Source organism: Rattus norvegicus, chromosome 4 (genome assembly GCF_036323735.1).
Source record: "Rattus norvegicus strain BN/NHsdMcwi chromosome 4, GRCr8, whole genome shotgun sequence".
NCBI classification, from domain to species: Eukaryota; Metazoa; Chordata; class Mammalia; order Rodentia; family Muridae; genus Rattus; species Rattus norvegicus.
This window is the reverse complement of record NC_086022.1, coordinates 37627175-37649204: the sequence shown is the minus strand read 5'-3', so window position 1 is coordinate 37649204 and position 22030 is coordinate 37627175. Positions and strand designations below refer to the sequence as shown.

General features: G+C 44.7%; 1 protein-coding gene across 12 annotated transcripts in view; it reads left to right on the top strand.

Moving 5' to 3' along the window:
- The window catches only part of Ica1 (islet cell autoantigen 1), a 148297-nt gene that overhangs the window by 121851 nt on the left and 4416 nt on the right, over positions 1–22030 (top strand). For 6 of the 12 annotated variants that reach the window (XM_006236095.5, XM_063286738.1, NM_030844.2 and 3 more), the window contains 5 exons: positions 1394–1488; positions 3373–3425; positions 5651–5713; positions 5809–5847; positions 14169–14438. In XM_006236095.5, the coding sequence (XP_006236157.1) occupies positions 1394–1488; positions 3373–3425; positions 5651–5713; positions 5809–5847; positions 14169–14438 (520 nt within the window). The remainder of the gene's footprint in view (positions 1–1393; positions 1489–3372; positions 3426–5650; positions 5714–5808; positions 5848–14168; positions 14439–22030) is intronic. The other 6 variants (XM_039108416.2, XM_063286740.1, XM_063286742.1 and 3 more) reach the window with 1 other exon arrangement.

The following is a 22030-nucleotide window of genomic DNA, read 5'->3' as shown; positions in this document are numbered from 1 at the left end:
ATTCGGGATGACGCAAAAATCAAACAGAGAGGGTTTTAGATTGGGAGTGGCAAGAAATAAGGAACGATTATAAAGTCTGGAGAACAAGGGCGGTGTGATGACATTGGTATTTTCGGAAAATTACTCAGTACGGGGATCCAAACGAGGCTGGTGGTTGGGGGGTGTAACACCAGTATCCATCTGGTGCTGGTTGCAGACTCCAAAGTCGGCCTCAGCTCTGCTTTGCCTGGACACAGCCTTCGAGCGTCTTCACCCAGGCCTCCAGTCAGCCATCACTAATCAATCCGCATTGGCCCTGAAGCCTGCCTGCCTCCCTCTGTGTGTCACTGTGGAGAAAAGAACACAAGAGCCAAGGATAGAAAGGCAGGGAGGCCCAGAGGATGAGAACCTGGACTCTGGTAGTTCTGAGAAGGCTAAATATCTCGAGATATTCTTTTTGTGCTCGTAGGTTTGTATTTTAATGGGGCCCGAAATAGAAATCTTTTTTGTATAAGTCATTATTCATTGTTAAGGAAACATTTGCTCTCTCTTTCTAGGTCTCTGCTACTGGTGTGCAGTTTGTAAGGAGGTGCTTCTTTATAACAACAACAAAAAAAAACTTTCCTTAAATATTTAATAAACCTTTAAAACAGTAACTCTAGCAAATGGTGTGCCAAAAAAAGACTCTTGCCTATTTTTAATCTACACAGACTTAGAGACACCGGCTCTGTCCTTCCGTAGGAGTTAAACTGTCAGAATATGTGAAGATGCTAATCTGTATACATACATGCATGCATATATATATAAATACATACATACATGCATATATATATATGTGTGTGTGTTGTTGTTGTTTGCTATTTTTAAAGATGGTTTTTAAATTTAAAAATAGCAAACAGGGGTTGGGGATTTAGCTCAGTGGTAGAGCGCTTGCCTAGCAAGCGCAAGGCCCTGGGTTCGGTCCCCAGCTCCAAAAAAAAAAAAAAAAAAAATAGCAAACAAAATTAAAATTAAAAATAAAATGTAGTTGTCTCAACTTCTGTGGACACTTGTAATGTCAGGGAGTGAGGCTCAGGAAGAACAGCGTGTGTACCTTAGCTGCATGCTGAAGTTGGAAAGTGAAGTTAGCCGTAACCAAAAGGCCTTTTCTGCATAGCTTATCACAAAGGGAGGACCTTGAATCCAGTGGCAAATCAGCCCTCCCCTGTGGGCTGTAATCCTTGGATCTGCCTGAGAACACTGCTGCTTTACCACAGAAACCTTTCCCTGTGTACTTACCGGGATAGCCTCCTCAGAGCTCTGACTCTGAGGGCGGTTGTAGGCACTGGCCGCAGGCATATATTTTTACTGATGATTTCTCTTTAACGGTCTCTTCTTTTTCTTTCTTTTTTCCTACCTCTGGCCTATGATCAAGAGCTTACAAGACCCTATGAAAAAGCTAGTCGAGAAAGAAAAGAAGAAGAGCTCCCGGAGGGAAAACCGGGAGGCTGTGGCACAGGAGCCGAGGCAGTAAGTCCCCAGGCTCCTTCCTCTTGATATGCACTTCCTTCCAACAGGTGAGGGCAGCACAGTCCTCATGCCAAGCCCAGGTGAGGCCATTGACTGGAGGGGGTCGCCCATGTCCTCACTAAAGCGCAGGCGCCCTCATGCTGTGGGCTCCATGTCCTCTCTGGTTTCTGGTTATGACCTCCATTTGTTGTTATCAACACTCACAAGATATCCTAGACAGGGAAATCCCCCGCCTTTTCTCTTTCAGAAGTCTATGACTTATGAAACTGCTTAACCTTGCATGTAGTCTAAAAGTGTGTGTGTGTGGTGGTGGTGGGGTGACTCTCTTCCTTCACGGCTCTGCCCTTATTCTCTCTCTTCTCTGAAGCAAAACAAAAACAAACAAACAAACAAAAAAATTAGCCCAGAGTGAAGAAAGCGGCTCGCCTGCCTCTGTGTTTCTCTTATTTGGAAACACCAAGGTGAATTTGCAGCATAGATGGCACATGATCCCTAATGTGACACAGGAAGGCGCTTTGGATGTGTGACGACGTCTGTGGAGATGAACAGCGGTCACTCCGAACTGCCTGACCCGGGAAGCATCGTTCCCCCATTCTATTCCTCCTCTGCATACCTCCAAAACTTGGACAGCTTTATGCTTAGACAGGCTGACATTTTTATTGTAGTTGTAAGAACGTTTCGGATGTGTTGGATGTGTGTTTAGTCCCAGAGAAATATTTTGCTCCTGGCAGTAGCCTCCTTTTAGTGTTAAAGAAAGCCCTGGAAATTTGGTCTGGTGCAGAACACAGACAAGTTTTCACTGTAGACCAGACGGTAGGATGTTCAGGATCCACACAGTCGCCACCTGGTAAGGGGCACTGCCTGCTCTCTGCTAGCACAATGGAGGGGCTCTCTGTGGTACCCCTTCTCACACTATCTGAGCATTCATCTACCCGTGTCCACATTGTGTGGAGGCCAGAATGGGGCTCAGAAAGGACAAGGTACTATAGTGAACCCCACTAGAAGTCATGCCCAGAGTAAATCCCCAAAGAATCTTACCATATAAGCTAATGCAGTCCATGCGGTCTAAATAAAGCATTAGCCTTCACTCAGAAGGGATCTACATAGTTTCTTGATGTGTTGACTTTCACCAATTCCAGATTTCTCAAGTGTCTTGGTGCTTCTTTGAAAGTTCAAAACGTATGCCACTCACTATTTTAAATGACAGTGAAAAGTGACGTTTTAGAAGGGAGTCTGTTCAGAAGTAGCAGATAAAAATGAGTCACAGCACTAGAAAGAACCAAGTGAGTGTCAGGGTGGGGAAGGTCTGCCTGCGAAGTCACAGGAAGAGCTGTTCTGATGAACCTCTGGGAGTGACACTGCCTTCTGTCTTCTGCGTAGTTCAGTGTCCGTTTTCTTAACCCCAGGAATCAGGATTAACCATTCTCTTCCCTTTCTATGGTTTTCCCAGTGGTGACTATATGAGTGTTCGGCAGTTATCTCTAACATCAAGATGACTACAGAGTGTGTGCTTTATGGTAAAGCCATACTCATTTGTGAAAATGATATAGAATATTACAGAGCACAAGCAATGTTATTTCTTCCTCAGGAAATAATATGGCATACAAACGAGCCCCCCTCTCTCCATCTCCCTTGCTTGCTCCCTTGCTCTATTTCCAACCATCCTCCCTCCCACCCCACCCCCAGTGTCTGTCTGTCTGTCTGTCTCTCTCTTTCTGTGTGTGTGTGTGTGTGTGTGTGTGTGTGTGTGAGAGAGAGAGAGAGAGAGAGAGAGAGAGAGAGACGATGTAAGCAAAGCAATAGATTTTTTGCACTGAAGAAATAGTTATCCCATAAACATAAATTTGCAGAATGGTATAAAATCAACTCTCCTTGTATTTTAAGGTTAATTTCATTGGAGGAAGAGAACCAGCACAAAGAATCCTCTACTTGCCAGAGTAAGTTTCCATTTCCATTTAAATGGCTTCACCCAATGGACAGCACCCAACTTGTTTGCTCATTTTCACACGTTCCCTTCTGGCTGTCTTTCTGTCTTGAGAAAAGATTGTATTCATTGGCTTCCTGTAGTCCAAGATATTGATGATGTCAACCCTTGAGCAGTACATCATATATTTCAAGATGGCCAGAAAATGCCATAGTGAGTGACTTCAGCCCCCTCACAGGAAGTGGAACCCGGAAGCACATAGCTGTTTCTTTCGAGGAGATAACACTTCTGAACTAGCCGGAGTAGTCTTGGTTCAGTCTTGACATCACACTGGGTGTGGTCATTGCTGATTTCCTGGTGGGTTCCTCATTTTCAGAGAGCTCAGATTTTGCCCTACCATGTGAATCCTCAGGCCACTGAGGTAAACTGAACCCTACCTTAGGAGGAGGCTGCACATGGAAAGTGCCACTCTGTGCCCCTCTGCCACTCTACTGTCTCTGGCTCCTCCCTTGCTGCCAGAGTTTTCTGTTGACTCCTTACCATAAAGGTACAGAGAATGGGAAATTATGGTAAAACCAGTACCAGTGATCAGGGAAGGATGTGACCCCTTCACTAGCTGTTAAAATCCTCATAGTTGGGGAGGTGGTTTACATTAAATGGGTAGCTACAGATATTATATAGATGACAAAATCCACCCAGCCCTCTATCAGAAAGGCCCTTGTAGGGACATTCTTCCATCTTCCCTGCCTTGAGCTAGGCTGCGGGATGCCGTCTCAGGAAAGGAGAGGGAAGAAGCATGTCCTGGACCTTTTCTTCTGCTCTGTTCTTCACGTTTTCTTCTTTCACATTTCTTCTCCATTCTTCACGTCCGGCTTTCCCTTCCTCTTTCTATAACCATTGGCCATGCCTACGGTCTCCATCTTTCCTCCTTCCTCATTTATTTTCAATCTGCCTTTCAGCAGAAAATAGAAAATAGCAAACAAAGAACAGGGAAGTGTGGCTCATGCCTCCTTGTATACAGTTTGTGTACTATGTGAGTATACAGAAAAAAGCGCAAATTTTTATTTTCTCGTCTAGTTTCATTGGATGTGATATTTGCGTAATATTTTGAGATTGTGAATCTATTATCATGAAGTGGCATCTGTCTTTTATTCTGAGACCCGTAGAGGGTCTGGTGAGCCTATGAACAAACTGAGTTTGAGGCTGGTTTATCATGTGTGCATGCATGCATACATGCCTATGCCTGTTTTTTTATTGTAAGCCACAGCTCAATCACAGCACCAGTGAGTTCAAGGCACAGAGGTTTCCCATGTTCCCTTGTCCCCACACATGCAACTTTTCACTGTCTATATCTTACACCAGAATGGAATATACATATATGTACATATATGTGTGAAATATATATCTGATCTATTATATATATACATATACATATGTATATATGATCTATGAGCCTTAATAGATACATCCTTATTACTCAAAGTTCACAGTTTGTATAATGTTCACTTCTAGTGTTCTGTATTTGATGGGTATTATAAATATGAAATGTATTTCCCATTGAAGCATCATATCAAATATTATTGCTGCTTCCAAGTCTTCTGTCCACCGTTGATTCATCTCCTCATCCACCCGGCATCCCCTTAGTGTCCTCTGGCCTTTTCTCTGTCTTGGCAGCTTTTCTCCGAATTTGGAAATATTAAAGTCTTAAACAAATTGATTCTTCATTGAGTAGACTTTCTTTTTATCTTAACCAGGCCCATAAGGTTAAAATGTATCAGTGATACCAAGTAACAGTCAGTTATTTAAGTCATTCATTTTTCCATGAATGGGAAATAGAGCCCTATATTAGAATTGTATGGGTTAGGCTGGAGAGATGGCTCAGCGGTTAAGAGCACTGACTGCTCTTCCAGAGGTCCTGAGTTCAAATCCCAGCAAACCATCTCACAAACCATCTGTCATGGGGTCCGATGCCCTCTTCTGGTGTGTGTGAAAACAGTGACAGTGTACTCACATACAGAATTGTATGGGTTATCTACCGAGCATAACAGGGATTCATGGCCACATTTAAATTCATAGAGAGCCAGCAGCTGAAGTAGAAGGTAAACTGAGGACCACTGCTTTGCCTGAGTGAGTTTAGATTGTTTATTCTTTCTGACAGTGTACATTTACCTCACAGACAGCACATAAACATGCACCATTGTGAGCTGGCCATAACCACTTGCATGTGTTCTATTATAGCGGAGGAGGGAAAAAGCGTTCCGTCTTCTGTAGACAAAAGTTCTGCAGATGATGCATGCTCAGGTAGGCTAAGGACAGACTTTTCAGTTTAATAATTTACTCCAGCACCAAATGTAATGGAATTAACTCATAATTTATTTTCTTTCTCTTCTCTTAAGGACCCATAGATGAACTATTAGACGTGAAACCTGAGGAAGGTAAGATTTACATGTTCTTTGGAGTTTATAATTTGATTAAATTTTTAACTTCTCTCTTTTTTCCATGCAAAGAAAATCCAATAATTATCTTTTTTTAATAGCTTTGCAGTCATAAACAAAAAAAAATTGAGATGACAGCCATTGTAGATGACCTTACCTGTGACAATTATTTAGTATGCATGTTACTATATTTAGTTAGACAGTGTCTTTAAGGCTGACAGTTATGACAAAAGTCTTATGTTGTAACAGAAAAACTAACCTTTCAAATGAGAAACCTGTGGATTTTGAATACTGAGCCTTCCATCAATGGCCTGAAGCCATTGGATTCATATACAAACCCTGTAAGGTTCAGTTGTTGTTGTATGTAAACTGGAACCAAACACAACAGCCTTGCCAGGTAGCTGTCAGGAAGGCAACTCATTCAGGAATATCCTGAGAGGGGTGTTTTGTAGTTTATGATGCAAGGATACTCTTGGAATGATAGTGAGTTGAGAAAGGAAGATTTGGAGTGTTCACGCGATCTTATATTGTGCTGTATTTTCCTTGATCCACCCAACTAGACCTCTTAAGCTGATAGCTAAAGATAGCCCCCTAAAAGAGAATTCAGGACCCTGCATTTGGATGAGACACCTGATACTAAGTAATCTAAAGAAACTGGATAGTTTCAGCATAACCCTAGCTTCTGCTTTTTATCCAAAGGTTTCCTTTGAATGATTTACCAAGAGTTAAAATGCTCCTGAGATTCTGAGCCATACAAAAGAGTATCCCTTGACCTGGAGACTGGCATTCTGCCCTGTTCATACAGGTTTCTTACAGCCTAAAAACTGACTCAAGCCACCCTGTGGACCTCTGTTAACTAGGGTCAACTCAGTCTGAGCTTCACCTGGTAGACTGTTGTAGTGATAGAGCTTGAGAGAGACAGTTTAACGAAAGGTCTATCTTGGCTAATGTTTGCAATCCAATGTCTCCTGACTTCGCTGCTTTTTAACTTTGTGGCAAGGCAGACTCATCATGGAGGAACGGCATGGTGGGAGAAAGCTCTTTATCTCATAGAGGCCAGAAAGCCGATTAACAAAAAACAGCCAGCACCAAGGTACTCCTTCAAAGACATGTTCCCAGCGAGATACTTCCTCTAGCTCAGTGATGTACAGTTCCACTGCATCCCAGTTATCTACTCAAATTTTGAGTCCATCAGTGGCTCAGCTATTGATTTGGGCAAAGCCCTCATGGTCTAGTTTTCTCTGAAACACAGATACTCCCAGAGGTATGCTTAATCATTTCCTAAGTAGTTCTCAATCCAGTCAAGTTAAAAATTCAGATAAACCATCAAAGCGTTGACTAAATTCACAGAGGATTAGAAAAGAAGTCTCTCAGTGATAGAAAGTCACCACAACTTTGCCCTGAACTTCCCAGAGCTGGGGATTATAGACCCAGAGGCAGAAGTCTGCTCGCCTTATTAATGTCTTACAGAAGGCATCATGCTATGTACTAGTTTATCAAAATGACATGTGATTAGTGAAACAGAAACCATACCAAGTACTGAGACGAATGAGTCAACAGTTAATGCATTGGCCATGCATGGCCCCCATTTTTGTAAGGACCTTTCACCTCTGCTTTAAAAATAAAACATTTTAATGGAATAAAAATATCCTTTACAAATTATTTTTGGAGCACTGAAATACTTTATTCTTACCAAAATGTTATGAGAACAGTATACCATGCCCTAAGTATCGACTACCCAGTTTCAGGCAGCCTTACCATCTAGTAAATGGATTAATAACCACACCCATGTGATTTTAATAGATTGATATTCCTCCTAAGCCAGGCATCTTCTTTGTTTATAACTGTACTTAATCTTATTGCTTAAGAGGACTTGATTTCTGAATAGGTAGTATTTTTACATTAGCACATAAGATAACAGAATAGTTTATTTTAAAAACTCACCCCTGTTTCTTCTATACTTTAACCCATACCCCATTTTGAGAACAAAATATCCACACACCCCCACAGGAGTCCATATGCTTGTTTCCTTCTCCCTTTATAAGGGGGTAAACATAAATTGGCATTATACAAAGATTTTTTTTAAGTTTTTGATAGAATACTACAACCTTAGCCTAAAGCCCGCATTTCTTTACAGAATTAAAATCAGAAATGCTACTGCATGCAGTCACCTGCCTGCTTTGCTAAGCTTTCTTGTATGCCAGGGTCCATTGGAAGAAGATCCACATCTTATTGAAAGCAGCTCTCATGCACCATTGCTTTTTACTTCTAAAGAGGGAGCTGGGATGTGCTCTTCCCTAATATATATATGTGTGTGTGTGTGTGTGTGTGTGTGTGTGTGTGTGTGTGTGTGTGTGTGTGTGTGTGTGTGCTGGTTCTCAGGCAGAAAAATGGAGTCACAGATCATCCTGACCAAGTGCGCCCTCACATACACACACACCCCCACCGTTCCTTCATCACTATTGTCCCGCAGAGCCCTGTGGTGACCCTGTATGATGCTCTCTGCTGTCTGTGTGCCTGTCTGTGTGTTCATCCCGGGAGGTGGTGTCAGCCCTAAAACCATAGCCACACGTATAAAGCCACTCTCAGCACTCGGAGACCTTGTGACCGAAGAAGGAATTGCCCGCGGATCTCGTCACCGCGAAGTGCATTGCCCTTGCAAACTGCCTCATGGCCTAAATTCTGAATTAAAATGCTGATTTTAAAATCCAAAACATTAGGAAGAAGAAATAAAAAGCACTTAATCCAAGAATGGCTGATTTAATAGGACCTAGGAGTAGTTAACTATAGCTCGCTTTCTTCCGCTAAGTGATAAAGTGAAGTAAAACCAATATTTGGCCACACCGTATAAAAATATTTTGATAACAAATTAGTGACATTCAGAGGTTCTTGAAAGTGGCTCTGAAGTTACCGTATGACCACACGTGACATGTGGCCTTCAACCACCAATTATAGCATATATAAATCTTTGTGCTCCTCAAGCTGGACACCCTCAAGCCCCCGCCAAAATAGTATACTACAGGAAAATGTAGTATAAAGCAAGTGAAATTTTGATAAGTTCAATTTATCTGCTTCTTATCAACAAGTCTTTATGAAAACCACAAGGTCTAGGCCAATTAAAAAACAAAGCAAAACTATTATCCATATTTCACAAACATGTTCGTCCTCTTTCTCTGGTACTGTGCAGCTTTCTGTGTTCTGGGCAGTTATAATGATGTCAGTTCATCCAGCAGCCAGCAGGGCTCTAAAGGAGAACCTTTAGCCCAAAGAGATCATGTGCTATCATACGGCACCTAGTTTCTCCTGAGTCACTGAACTGTCCCCTGCAGTCACCCTTAGAGTCAAACAAGAGATCTGTTTGCTGTACCTCAGAACACCCAGTGACCAAGTATTAACTTCTTCATCTGCTCATGTAAACCCCTCCTTCAGTACACTAGGATTTGCTGGTGACCTGGATCACCCTACGAAGTAATGATACACTTTTTCTTTGCACATGTTAGACAAGAGCTCTACCACTGAGCAGCCCCGCCCCTCCCTAGCCCAACAATAATACAGGTTTACAAGAAAATACTGAAAGCGGAAGTGTGTCAGCAAACACTTGTCATCCCAGCACTTGGGAGGTAGAGAGTTGAAGTTCGGGTGTTCAAAGCCAGCATAACCAGTTTGAGCCAGCTCAGGCCACAGGAAACTCTGCTTAAAGAAACCAAATAAATAAGAAATGCCCTGAATCATGTGGTAGAGTGCTCGCTATGGGATTATTCCTATAGATTCTTCAAAAGTTGTTTCTAGCCCCACATTTTTATCAAGAGCGGTTAGAATGGGGTTTTAGCAATCAGGTATTTTTATGTATGCCCACTTGGGTCTAGCATTCTTGAATTGTTGTTTTGTTTTTTCCCAGGGAGCACATACAGATCCTTACACCACCCCATGCCTACCCTGGCCCCTGACAATTGGGGCTTTTATTTATTTATTTATTTATTATTTTTAAACCCGAAGGGAGTTTTTTCAAAGCAATGAACACTTTGTTAGCAGACCTGACAAATGTTTTTCTGCTTAGAAGTTTTTGTCGGGTGGTTTCCGACTGTCATCTCCTGCTGTCTTTGGGGTGCTAAGAGGGTAATGCTGGTGTTTGGGGTTTCATCCGCACTGCAGGCCTGTGGCCTTTGAGATTAGTCATTCTGTGGGGTGTGGGGAACAGGGAGAAACCCAGAGATGTGAGCCTTCCTGTTTCACACAGATGAAGGTAAATCAGGTGACATTTATCGGCTTGTTGTGCTGTGTTCTCATTTTCTGTCTATGTAGTTATTTTCATCCCCTGTGCTCCTAATTTATGTTGAAGTCATGAAACGCAATATGATTTCAAAAGCACTATCTGAATGGGCTCCCATCAGTTTTCCACGCTCTGCCTGAACTCGAGTTCCCTCTACATTTGAGCATTTACAAGCTAGAACTCACCCGTTCAGGACCAGTTCTTCTAGGGACTGTTTTCCCAGGACCCAGGCTTCTTATTTCTGAGTGTTGAGTAAGGCAGGCACATGGAGTGCTTTTTGCCATCTTGGACATTCTGCCTGTCTCTGCATGGTACTTAGAGGAACCCTCTGGCCTTGGAAACCTCACCCCTTCACAAAAGCTTCTTCTAGGAGTTTGTGTGTAAGGGCTCAGTACTATCTGTAACTAAGAAATCTAACCTTGGACAGGTTATCTAACCTGCGTCTATATTTCCTCATCTGTAAAAGAAGTTCAGGGAAATAGTTTGTAAGATCTTCTTCATTTAAAACAATGTGTGTGTGTGTGTGTGTGTGTGTGTGTGTGTGTGTGTGTGTGTGTGTGGTTTGTTTGTTTGTTTGTTTCTTCACTGGAGACAAGAACAGCACGTTCCCAGGCGGGAAAGCAGCATCTAACATAGCACCTTAGCTAAATTCTGTGCTTCCCAGGAGGCAGTACTGCTAGGCGGCCTCATCCACCTCAGCTCTGGCAGACCATGTGGAGATCCTGTACGCCTGACACTGGGAAAGCCACTACTCTACACTTTACCGAGTAGCTGTCAGGAGGAGCACTTGTAAAGTTCTGAATAAGGGATGATCTCACAGTTGGCCTTGTCGAAGGTGCAGGGTAGATCACCTCCTGAAGCTTCAGGTACCTCACCCGTGTGCACACCACAAAGGATAAGATAAGAATTTGTAGTCAAGCATTGGAGAACTTGGATCGAAGGCAGGCATTTGGAGACTCTAAGCCAAAGAAAGTTGTGGCCCCCAACTCAGGAGCCGCCTTTATTTGTCTGCGTGGGTGCAGGCTCTGATAGGGGCTCTCCCGAGGGCACTCTCCCATCTCTCAGTGTTTCCTTTGTCCCACTGGAGTGGCTCTGTTTTCAAAGCTAATGACAAAAGCTCACCCTCCAGAGCCCACTGACAAGCGCTACTTCGCAAGTCAAGACTTGTCTGGTTACGGACCTGAACCTGTCCATTTCGGCTTGTAATTAAGTTTCTCTTACAAGTTATGCATAGTAATTTCAGGCATCTTAATTATTGGTGTAATAATTGGGAGGTTTCCGTGTTTTATGGTTCAAGTCAGTACCAGTTTCCTTGCTCCTGCTTTAACTATTAAAAAGCCAGGGTGTGATGACTTGTTTTTAACTTGCAACTTTTTAATAATACATTTTCAAATGAATGAATAAATAAGCAGAATGCTAAATAATAGACCACACTCAATGGCCAGACTTCAGTAGAAGCAAAGTCTGAGTGTATCACTCACTCCAGAGAGTGCTTTCTCTCTCTTTGACTAAAGTGCTTGCCTTGGTTAGGATCTGGTGTTAGAATTCTTTAATCATAAGAATGGAGCCCATTTGAAACACTTTAGGTTGAAAATTTTGCTTAAAATACACCCATCCAAGTAAGTGAGGACACAGCAGTACACTGGCTCAAGCAAGACTCACTTGGGGGCTGTCTAGGAGTGCTGTCTAAATTCCGTTTCTGGCTACTTCGGTTGTTTTCCTTTCTGTATTGACTTTATTTTCACTAACAGCCTCAGATTTATATCTTTGGATCTGAAACTCCCAAAGAAAGGACGGGTCTTTTTCTATCCAGTTTTCATATAGCAAATACAGGAAAGTCTTCAGCATGTGTCCTCCCCTGAGTCAGTTACTATGGCAAGAGAGAGAGAGAGAGAGAGAGAGCGAGAGAGAGAGAGAGAGAGAGAGAGAGAGAGAGAGAGAGAGAGAGAATATATGAACTTCGATCTGCTCAACCACATGCAGAGCGAAGGGTGATAAGGTCTCCTCCAGGCATGTCACCAGGATCACAGAGAGAAAGTGCTTCTCGAGAGAAAAACAACTTTCAGGAAATCAGATCCTGCAGCATGAAGCCTAGGCACTAAACAAGGAAGAGAAGTTTTATCGTCTGCTTATGTGTAGAGGACTCGGGATCGGAGATCCGTTGTTCTGCTGTTCATGGTGATCTTTGCTGGACAGCTATCCCAGTCACCACCGTGACCCCTCCCCAAGCCTGGCTTTTACAGGCATTACTAAAAGATGAGCTTTAAGGTCCGACTGAACAGGTGTCGCTTAAGTGGGTTTGGCCTAGTAATCATACATTTTTTTTCTCCAGGCCAGAAAGAAATCAGGAGAAAGGTTTTGGGGACACCAGTGTCACCAGAAAATAGGAAGTACAGAGATTTGAAAAGTAACTACAGCTTAAGAAGGTGTTTCTGGGAGAGATGGAAAGAGGGGGGGATTCATATGTAAATTCATGTTGAGGGATAGATACATGAAGGTACTATCCTTTCACTCCTTCCTGTATGGTGGCAGGCAGGCCGGCAGGCAGGCAAGCAGCCTGTATCACACCATCTGCCTGCCTCACCTACCCGCCCAGTCTGGGGGCCCCTGTAGCCAGCAGGGAAGCCCTATTCACAGAACCAAGTTGCTGCCTTTTTCACCTCGCACACCTACAGGCTATGTCTGGCTGAAAATGCCGTTGATAATATAAACAATAAAAGTGCTTAAATTAGACAGTTGCCTGATTAAAGTGATGTTTTGCTACTATTTTAAAACATCTAGTGATAGGAGCTACTAAAGTTTCCCCTCCCTGATTTATAGCCAGTTTGCTGAGTTAAAAAAAAAAAAAACAAACAAATCAAACAAAACAAAACACCCTTAATCTCTAGATTTTTATGTAACATGTAGGTGAAAATAGACTTGGCAAAAGAACACAGAGAAGCTTTACTTAAGCAGCGATAACCTTAACTAGGACTTACCAGATGCATGAATATATTTGAGGAACTCCTAATAAATCTTGTTTATCATGGCCTTCAGAATTTCTGTGTTGCTCAGAAAAACATAGAAACCATAATGGTTTCCGTGCCTCATGGTTTACAGTAAGGCTTGCAGTTTGCACGTGGCAATTAAATTCCACAAACAAAGCAACATGTGATACTTTCCCCAGCCCTTCATTCTTAAAACAGGCAGGAAAAGTCAATGAAAGAGCCTTACACAGGATTTATGAGGGCCACGTCCCTGGTCTCCTTATAAATAATATTCAGTGTCTGGTCACTGTTGATATATGAGAATGGTTCTCTCCTTAAAGTCAGCTGGCCACATGACTTTGATACAGTATTCCTAGCATCCTGACATTCCGAGCTGGCCATCCCTCCTACTACTAATGTTTGAGGCCCATGAAGTGAACCCTTCTCATTGGACCAGCTCCTTCCCTGCCACTCTCTGGCCGCTCCTCATAGGCAAGCCAGATCCAGCTCTCCCTTGCTTCCTGCAGCTGCTACTGCAAACATCCGTCTTGGGCGTTGATGCACCTCCTGACACGCTCCCCTGGGCCAGGGCGTGGTGAGCTTTCTCCCCAGCTTGGGTGGCAAGGCAGGCTGCCACATGGTGTGCTTCCTGCTCCAGCCCGGGCAGTGTGGATTGAGGGCTTGTGTGGGAAGATTTGGGAAGACTTACAAACAAGAAACTAAGATCTCCGACAGCTTCCAATCCTGGCTTTGTTTGAGACCTGGGAATGTTTTTGTCAGACCTGCTTTTATGTTAAGGAAAAACCCAAACCCTAGACTTTCTGTGGAAAATATTTCAGTGCAATTTTAGCAATGCTCTGAAGCTGTATTTGCTTTGGAAGAAAGGGGACAAGGGAACATAGAATTTAGAATGTATTTCTGAAATCTGTTAATAAAGGGTGTCACGGGGCAAACTCTTCTGGTTACCGTTTCTGAAATCTAGCCGTCCGTCATTCAGATTGTCCCAGTCCTGCTCCTATGACAGCTCTTCCTGAGGCTCAAGCTCTGGGAAGGTCATACGCTTTGTGCTGTGTTCCCTCCCCCAGCTTGCCTGGGTCCCATGGCAGGGACCCCAGAACCTGAAAGTGGGGACAAGGACGACCTCCTGCTGTTGAACGAGATCTTCAGCACTTCCAGCCTGGATGAAGGGGAGTTCAGCAGGGAGTGGGCTGCGGTGTTCGGAGACGACCGGCTGAAGGAACCAGCCCCCATGGGGGCCCAGGGAGAGCCAGACCCCAAGCCCCAGATAGGCTCTGCGTTCCTTCCTTCACAGCTTTTAGACCAAAACATGAAAGATCTCCAGGCCTCTCTCCAAGGTAGGTGCCACAGGGACTAGAAACACTTTGATTGTTTTGCTTATTCATTCATCCCCACCCCTTAATAAGAAGTATTTTTGTCTGGGTGCACATTCTCTATTTTTACTTTATAACCAGTATCTTTTAATTTTATTATTAGTGTTATTTATTATTATCATTACTACTACTACTACTACTACTACTACCACTCCCACCACCACCACTACTACTACTACTACTACTATTACTACTACTTCTACTACTACTACATCATCCAGGTGCTTTTTAGCCAAAATCTCCAAATCACACCCCAACTTTAAGACAGTGTCAAACTCAAGATCAATTCTCTCTAATAATTTTCTCCCTCTCTCAGTACTTTCTTAGGGGAGTGAGGGGAGGTTCTGGATCACACTCCCTCGGTTTGCTTTAAGTTAGTTTTGTGACATGCACGAGAGGATCATGCCCTAACAGTTAAAACCCGGTGGCCTGGCCACCCGTGACTAGCCAGTACATATCCATGAGATATACTGGCTGCATGCCTGCATACAAGCCCTCGCTGTAGGCACTAAGTGGCATTTCGTCGGACCCTTTAACTTTGTCCCCTGCATATATTGTACTCACTCTCACTCCAGCCACACCTTGACCCGTCCCTACCTCATGTATGCCCCAATTCAGCAGTTCCTATTCTGACTACAGCATGCAAAGGAAGTCCCCGTCTCAGTCTCACAACAAACAGTTCTTGACCAAAGTATTCTTCACTCAGAAGGGTTCAGTGTGCTCCAGGTCTCAGCATCAGGCCACATGCTGGTTGAGCATTGCTTGTGTGCCCCGCTCCATTACCCCTCCCCCCAACTCGCCCCCCCACCCCCCCACCCCCGCTCCCTGCCCAGTGATTCAGAGTACAAAAGCAAGCTCCAATGGTGAAGCCTGGAGTTTCTAAACTGGAGAAGGAAATCATTTTCTCCTTTTGTGAATATTTCTTTTTTCTTTCGTCTCACACTGCATATAAACCAAGATAGGCATGACAACTATTAAGACAGGTCCAAACTCTTTTGGTTTTTCTAAGAACTTTAAGCTATCTCCTTAATAAACACCATGTTTACCTGGCACTTAAAGTGCAGAGCAACTGGCAGAGGGGGGAATGATTAAGTAATTATGAGCTATTACAGCCTTAGCTCTTTGGAAATGAGATCATTCATATGGGACCTGGAAGGCAAAATGAACCCCCCCCCCTTTTACTTAGTGAATTACCTTTCCCTTTTACTTTCTTTGTAAATCCTGTTTTGCAGCCGTCTCACATGTTAGCCGTCACGGGATTGGAGGTTAGAGGGATAGAGAGAATTCTAGAAGTCTGCTTCTGTTCACTGTTCTACCTCTGGCTTCACCTCCTTCACTGGGTAAAGCCTAGTAGCCTGCCAGCTCTCTTCATGTTTACCCCAACCTTCTTAGAGGATAGGGCCTAATAGGTGTGGGTGCCTCCAGAGGCCAGATCTTCAACCCACCTCTGTGAGGTTCTGTCATCCCTCCAGCTGAATGATCCTTACTAGCCCTGCCCCCAGCCCTACTGGGCATGCCCTACTGCTACGGGGAGCTATAGAGGCTGACAGTTCCTGCCAGAGTGAGAAAGCAGGGTTCCATAGCCTCTTCCTGGACAGATAATGTGTGAAGAGCCCTCTGGTCAGAGAGAACCCAAGAGCTGTAACAAGGCGGTGACTGTGGGCTCTGTACGATCGGCCTGAGATCGGCACCAAACCACGTGTGGGACAGCAGAGGGAGGTGTTCTGACAGTAAGAAATTCGAGGTGTGACCTGGAACGGGAAAGAGCTTGCATGAAGCGAGGCTGTGCCTTCCTCGGGCAAACAATGTCATTTGATAACGCCATGCCAATGCTTTCACAAGGCTAATATACTCCCTCATTGGCAAGCATCTTCTGGGGTCCCCCCCCCTTGTGACAAGCACTGGAAATGTGTCTGTGAACAAAGCCAGCAAAAGCTCTCTGCCTTCCTGGAACTTGTTTCCTAATGGGGAGGAAGTGGGGAACAATAAACATGAGAAATAGTACACAGTAAGTAATGAGAAAATAAACAATGGTCGGCTGGCTAGGGAGTGGTCTGTGCTGGGCAGTGCGGACGGAGCTAGGGAAGCCAATATTGTGGGATGGCAGGGTTACTAATCAAGGTGAGAGACAAGCAGGCCTTGCTGAGGATGAGAATTAGCCAATGGACAGGGGAGACAGCCTGTATTGACCCTATAAGGTAAGAACATACACAGTATGAACAACGTCTGCAGGAAGAGCACTTCTCAGAGCTGTCTCAGCAAGAGTGAGCAGAATGAAGAAGTGGAGAGATGCTCCAAGGCCACAAAGCCAGATCGTGTTATTGACTGGGTCACCTACGCCAAAAGAAGCAGGCTACATGGGGCGTTGTATACACAGGGCAAACCTCCAGTCTCCTTCCAGCAGCCATGTTGAGCTACCAAACAGCCTGATCTGCTTTGCTATTTAACACCGTTTTTGGTTGTTAGTCTCCTCTCTTTTGGGCTTCCAGTAGGACTAATGCTAAAGTTACTTAGTGATTATGGAGTTTCCTTTGCATGTAAATGGCTACCAACAGAATGCCTGGAGTGTTTGAAATAGCAAGGGAAAAAAATGTCTATGTGGTTGCAACATAGTCATCCCGCTCATCATCCACTACCGCTCCAGAATCTCGGTGGGAGCAGCTTTCATGCAGTTCAGTGCTTCCCTGATTCACGATGGGTAACAGGAGGGGCTGTTGGTAATGGCTGAGCACTTTGTAGGCTTCTGTCAGGATTCCTTTCATCCCCAAAATAAGAAGGCATGAATGTCAGCCTAAGATTTTTTTTGCCACTGCATTCATGGGTGAATAGAAAATCCATCTAATATGCATGAGTAGCTGTATGTAGATAAGAGTTTAATAATGACTGTTAAACCTTGGCCACATTGTATTAAAATGGATTCCTCTGGTTAACCAGATCGTGTCAAAACCTAAATTCAGCAATGACTGAAATAATTAAGAAACTAAACACAGGGAGGTGAGGCTTGTTGGCATATTGGTTCAGTGGCTCTGTGTAGGAAGGAGCTGAGCCCATTTCTTTTGTAGTTGCCCTCTTCTTCCTCACCCTGTGGTGGTGGTGAATCTCTCTGCAGCTCTCTGAGGTATTACTTTATATTTAGTAAGTGAGGTATTGGTCTAGTCTTATTATCCCAGCAGAATCTTATCTGTGGGTTGGTTCCCATCTCTGAGAGGCTAGGGCGTAAAATCTAGTAATTCTGTGAATCTGCCAGCCACAGACTGTACGATTTCATCAGCCAGTGCTCAAGGCAGCACATGCTGGGTGCCAAGGACTGTGGTCTCTCTTCCTGTGTCACCTTAATCCATTTAATCTGCTGCTTCCCAGGCACACACTGTTATCATCTACACTTTAGTGACGAGAAAACCAAAGAAGCAAGCAGTTTGTTGGCTTAAGGTCACACTCTTGGTAAAGGCAGCTTTGAACCTGAACAGTGTGACTAAGGAGCCGATGCCTGCCACCAGGACTTCCGTGACCCTTCAGCACAATGTCTGACGGCAAAAGTAGCATCCCACAGGCCCTTTGAGCATCTGCTGCTTGGGGAGCAGGGCTTATAGCGATCAGCCTGGCTGTGGTTTCCTAGTTTCACACAGGAATGGGGACATCAGTGCAGACAACTGGATGAATGGCAGTATAGAGAGACAGGGTCCTTGTCTAACAAAATTGAGTGATCATAAGGAGTAGAATGTTTGAAATTGGGTCTTTATAGGTAATGTTTGAACAAGAAAACACCATTCATTATTTGGCTGCCTCCCTCCCCTCCCCTCCCCTCCCCTTCCATCCCCTTCCATACCTCCCTCCCCTCCCTCCCTCCCCTTCCTCTCTCCCTCCCCTCCCTTCCTTCCTAGTAAAAGCTGTAGGAGTTCACAACAAGAATTACAGGTCTGATCAAGTCATTTTAAAACTCAGAAGAATTAATGGGGTTTCTCAGAGTTTGAGAACTCCTAGCTCGGTTTCTGTTGCTAGGATAAAGACCATAATGAAAAGCAAGTTGTGGATGGAAGGGTTTATTTCACTTCACACGTCCACCTCACAGTCCATTATTGAGGAAAGTCATGGCAAGAATTCAAGCAGGAACCTGGAGGCAGAGCCATGAAGGAAAGCTGTAAGTAGGCTCGCTTTCTATGGCTCAACTTGCTTTCTTCGAAAAGCCAGGACCATCTGCCCTGGAGTGGCCCACCCACCGTGGGCTGGTCCCTCCCACATCAATCATTAACCAAGAAAATTTCCCCAAAGGCATCCACACAAGTCACTCTTACAGAGGCAATTCCTCACCTATAAGGGGCCCTCTTCCTAGATGACTCTAGTCTATTGACTAGTGTGTTAAGTTGACAAAAACTAACGGGCATATGTGGCTATCACTTCCTGTACCCGGGAATGAGGAGAAAATTAAGCCTTCCTGGAGCTTCTAAATACGAGTAGGAGGAGCCAGCCAGAGAGCACGGGCAAGAAGACACTAAAGAAGGCTTGAGGCCTCATAGTATGTGTCCTTCCCAACTTTCAGATCCCTTCATTTAAATACAGGAAAGGTTACCAGCTGCTCAAAATAAGTACTCCAGGAGATCGTTCAGCTCAAGATCCTGCAAACAAAAGCTGGAACTCTTGTTACAGAGTCACAGAATCACAGACACTTGTGTTCCTGCAGGGCGTTCTTCATTTTGCCCCGTTCTCAGATGCTCTAGTCATCTGGGTGCGTTTTAGGCTTAGGTTATCTCAACTAAGGCTGACCTCATCTCTTTCCACCCCTGGGTTAGCGTGGTGCCAGGTAGCTCCCATTTCCAGTGCTCGATGGCAAAGTGTCAAGGGAAAGAGAGCCGTGAGTATTTATGGCATGCGCACAGAGGGAACACTTTGCTTGTGCTGTTAGCTCCCTGGATGCAGCAGGGCCCTGCTGAGCAACATTTGCAAGAGCTGCAGGATGCAAATGCCTCTGGTACACAGAAGGATCCTTCACAACCGACTCCTCTACCCACTCTGTAGATGAGGAAATCCAGGAACCTCAAAAGGTCATGTGCCTTGCCAAGTTCTCACACTTTCCACCACTGCTGTGCGGGCTAAATTCTCAGCTTGGTTTACGAGGTCCTTTAGTACCTAGCCTTAGTTTCATGGCTGCCCACAACTCCCACACCTTTACTTTGCATGACTCAGTGACGTAACTGTGCCAACGGGCCGGTATCCTTTTCTTTAGATGGCGGTGTGGAAATATGAACCAAGCTCTCCTGGAACTCAGTAGGTAGCCACTCAAGCTTTCAGTCATCCTCCTGCCTCAGCTGCTCAAGTGCTGGGGACACACACCACTACATGGTGAATCACAGTCTCTATCCATGCACTGGACTCTAGCCACACTAAGCTTTAGTGCACCCAGATCTTTCCACCAATAAGGCCTTGGCACCTTCTACATGGAGCATGCTGTCCACACCTACACATGCGTAGCGCCATACTTGGCTGACTTCTCCTAAGTCTCAGTCTTGATGTCAGTTCATCCACACCCCACCAATCTGCATTAGCTGTTTCTGCTCCACACGCGCATTACACCCTGTACTTAAATCACCCTCTTACCTCACCTTATGGGAGAACTGATTTCATCTCTCTCTCTCTCTCTCTCTCTCTCTCTCTCTCTCTCTCTCTCTCTCTCTCTCCCTTGGGTTGTCATAGAAACAGGATCCACAATTGTGTTGCTCGCCATATTTTCAGACCATAGCTCAATGCCTAGAATTCAGTGGGTGTTTAAAATGTACTTGTTTCAAGGATGGGCGGGTGGGAGGGTGGGTGGATAGCTGGATGACTGCATGGTAGGCGAGTGTGAGAGCAGCTGACAAAAGACATGACACCAGGTTAAAGGGTGACAAGCCTGTGATGTGAACCCTTCAGATGACACTTCAGGGTTTACTCCTGAGGTGTGCTGAGGGATACAGAAAACCTGAGAACTTTACTGAGAGCCTGCTCTCTAGCTTCCCTATCACTTGGTTCTGTGCACAAGGTCCCAGTTCACTTGTACTGAAACCCAGTGAAACAGGAATCGTACACATACCTTGCAGATGTACAGTAGACCTGGAGGGTCATGGCCACCATTGTTGAGGTGTTCCTCCTTTGTTTTTCATAGCCAGCCCCTGCCCCCAGACCCCTAGGCTGAGATAGCAACCCTGCCTGAGCCCTTTGCTTTAAGTGGTAAGACACAATCACAGCAAAGCCTTCTCTGGCCCATGTGCCTTGGCTCTGCTTGCTCCTCTTGCTGGGCAGTATTAGTTCTGGCTCATTGGTATTTCCCCATGTGTACACAAAGGGAGCAGGGCCGCTCTAGCAAACTTTTATGTGTGTTTTCTGCAAATGGGTAGCACATTGACATGTCAGAGGAGCCCAGAGCTGGCAGTTTGTTCTTGAGCTTGGAGTGCCCTCCTGCCTCCGCCCTTCACTACCCCTCTCGTGAAAGAATTTCTCTTGACATTAGGGAGACGTCTTTCTAGCCACACCTATGAGTTAAAAAATGCTGCTGCCAACTACCACTGGCTAGGGAACAGTTGATGGCAATTACTGGAATATTAGCAACACCAAGTCCTTTCTCAATAGCAGTTTCTCCTGACAGAAGGCAAGACATTCGAAATCTGGTTGTCATTCCACCCATAATTATCCTCATAGCACCCTTCCCCTAAATAATTTCCAGAGAGATATGAAGGAGGCTGGGATTGCCACTGACCTTAGGGATTTGTCCAATAGCTGGTATCTATTACATCAATGCCATTTTATCCCCCTCGTGCCCACGTTCAAGCCGGTAGAAGGATGGTAAGACGTGAATGAGACTCTCTATGCTGGCTGTTAATTGTGCATAGCATGGGGAGGAGGGGTCAGGATGTCCCTATGTCTGTGGGATTGCTGAGGACTTCTATCCAACCATCTAAGCTTCCAAAGAAGAGATGGTGTCAAGTTCTTCCTCCCTCATATATGTCCTCTGCAGTGGGAAAGCTTCCCGCTGTGGATTCCCAGTGTTCTTGTGGAGCTTCTGACTGGAGCGAAGCTAGAGCAAATAGTCCCTAGTTACAGAAGCATTCAACTGGATGTCAGCCGTAGACTGGGGGTTCTGGTTCAATGACAGAGCATTTGCCTAGTATGTACAGTACCCCAAGTGTGATTCCCAGCACCCCCCCAAAAGAAAATACCTTTTTTTCTTTATGAAGAAATCTTGCACCATTGTCCCTTGACTTGGTCTGCTTGAAAAATACAATTCTTGGTGCTGAAGAGATGGGTTCACCCTTAAGTGTGGCATTGCTCTGGCTGACGGCCCAAGCTTGGTTCCTAGCTCAAAACCACCTGTGACTCCAGTTCCAAGGGAGACCTGATGCCTCTGACCTCTGTGGCATCTACACATATCCTGCACACAGGGCCTGCACATATCCACGTCCTTCACACGGCCATACACGTAATTAAAAACAGATCTCCAGGTAACGAGGAAATGGAGTTTTGACCTCTGGCACTTTTGAAATGGGACTTGGTGTACAGATTCGTGGTATGCTCCGGGAAAGGGGGTG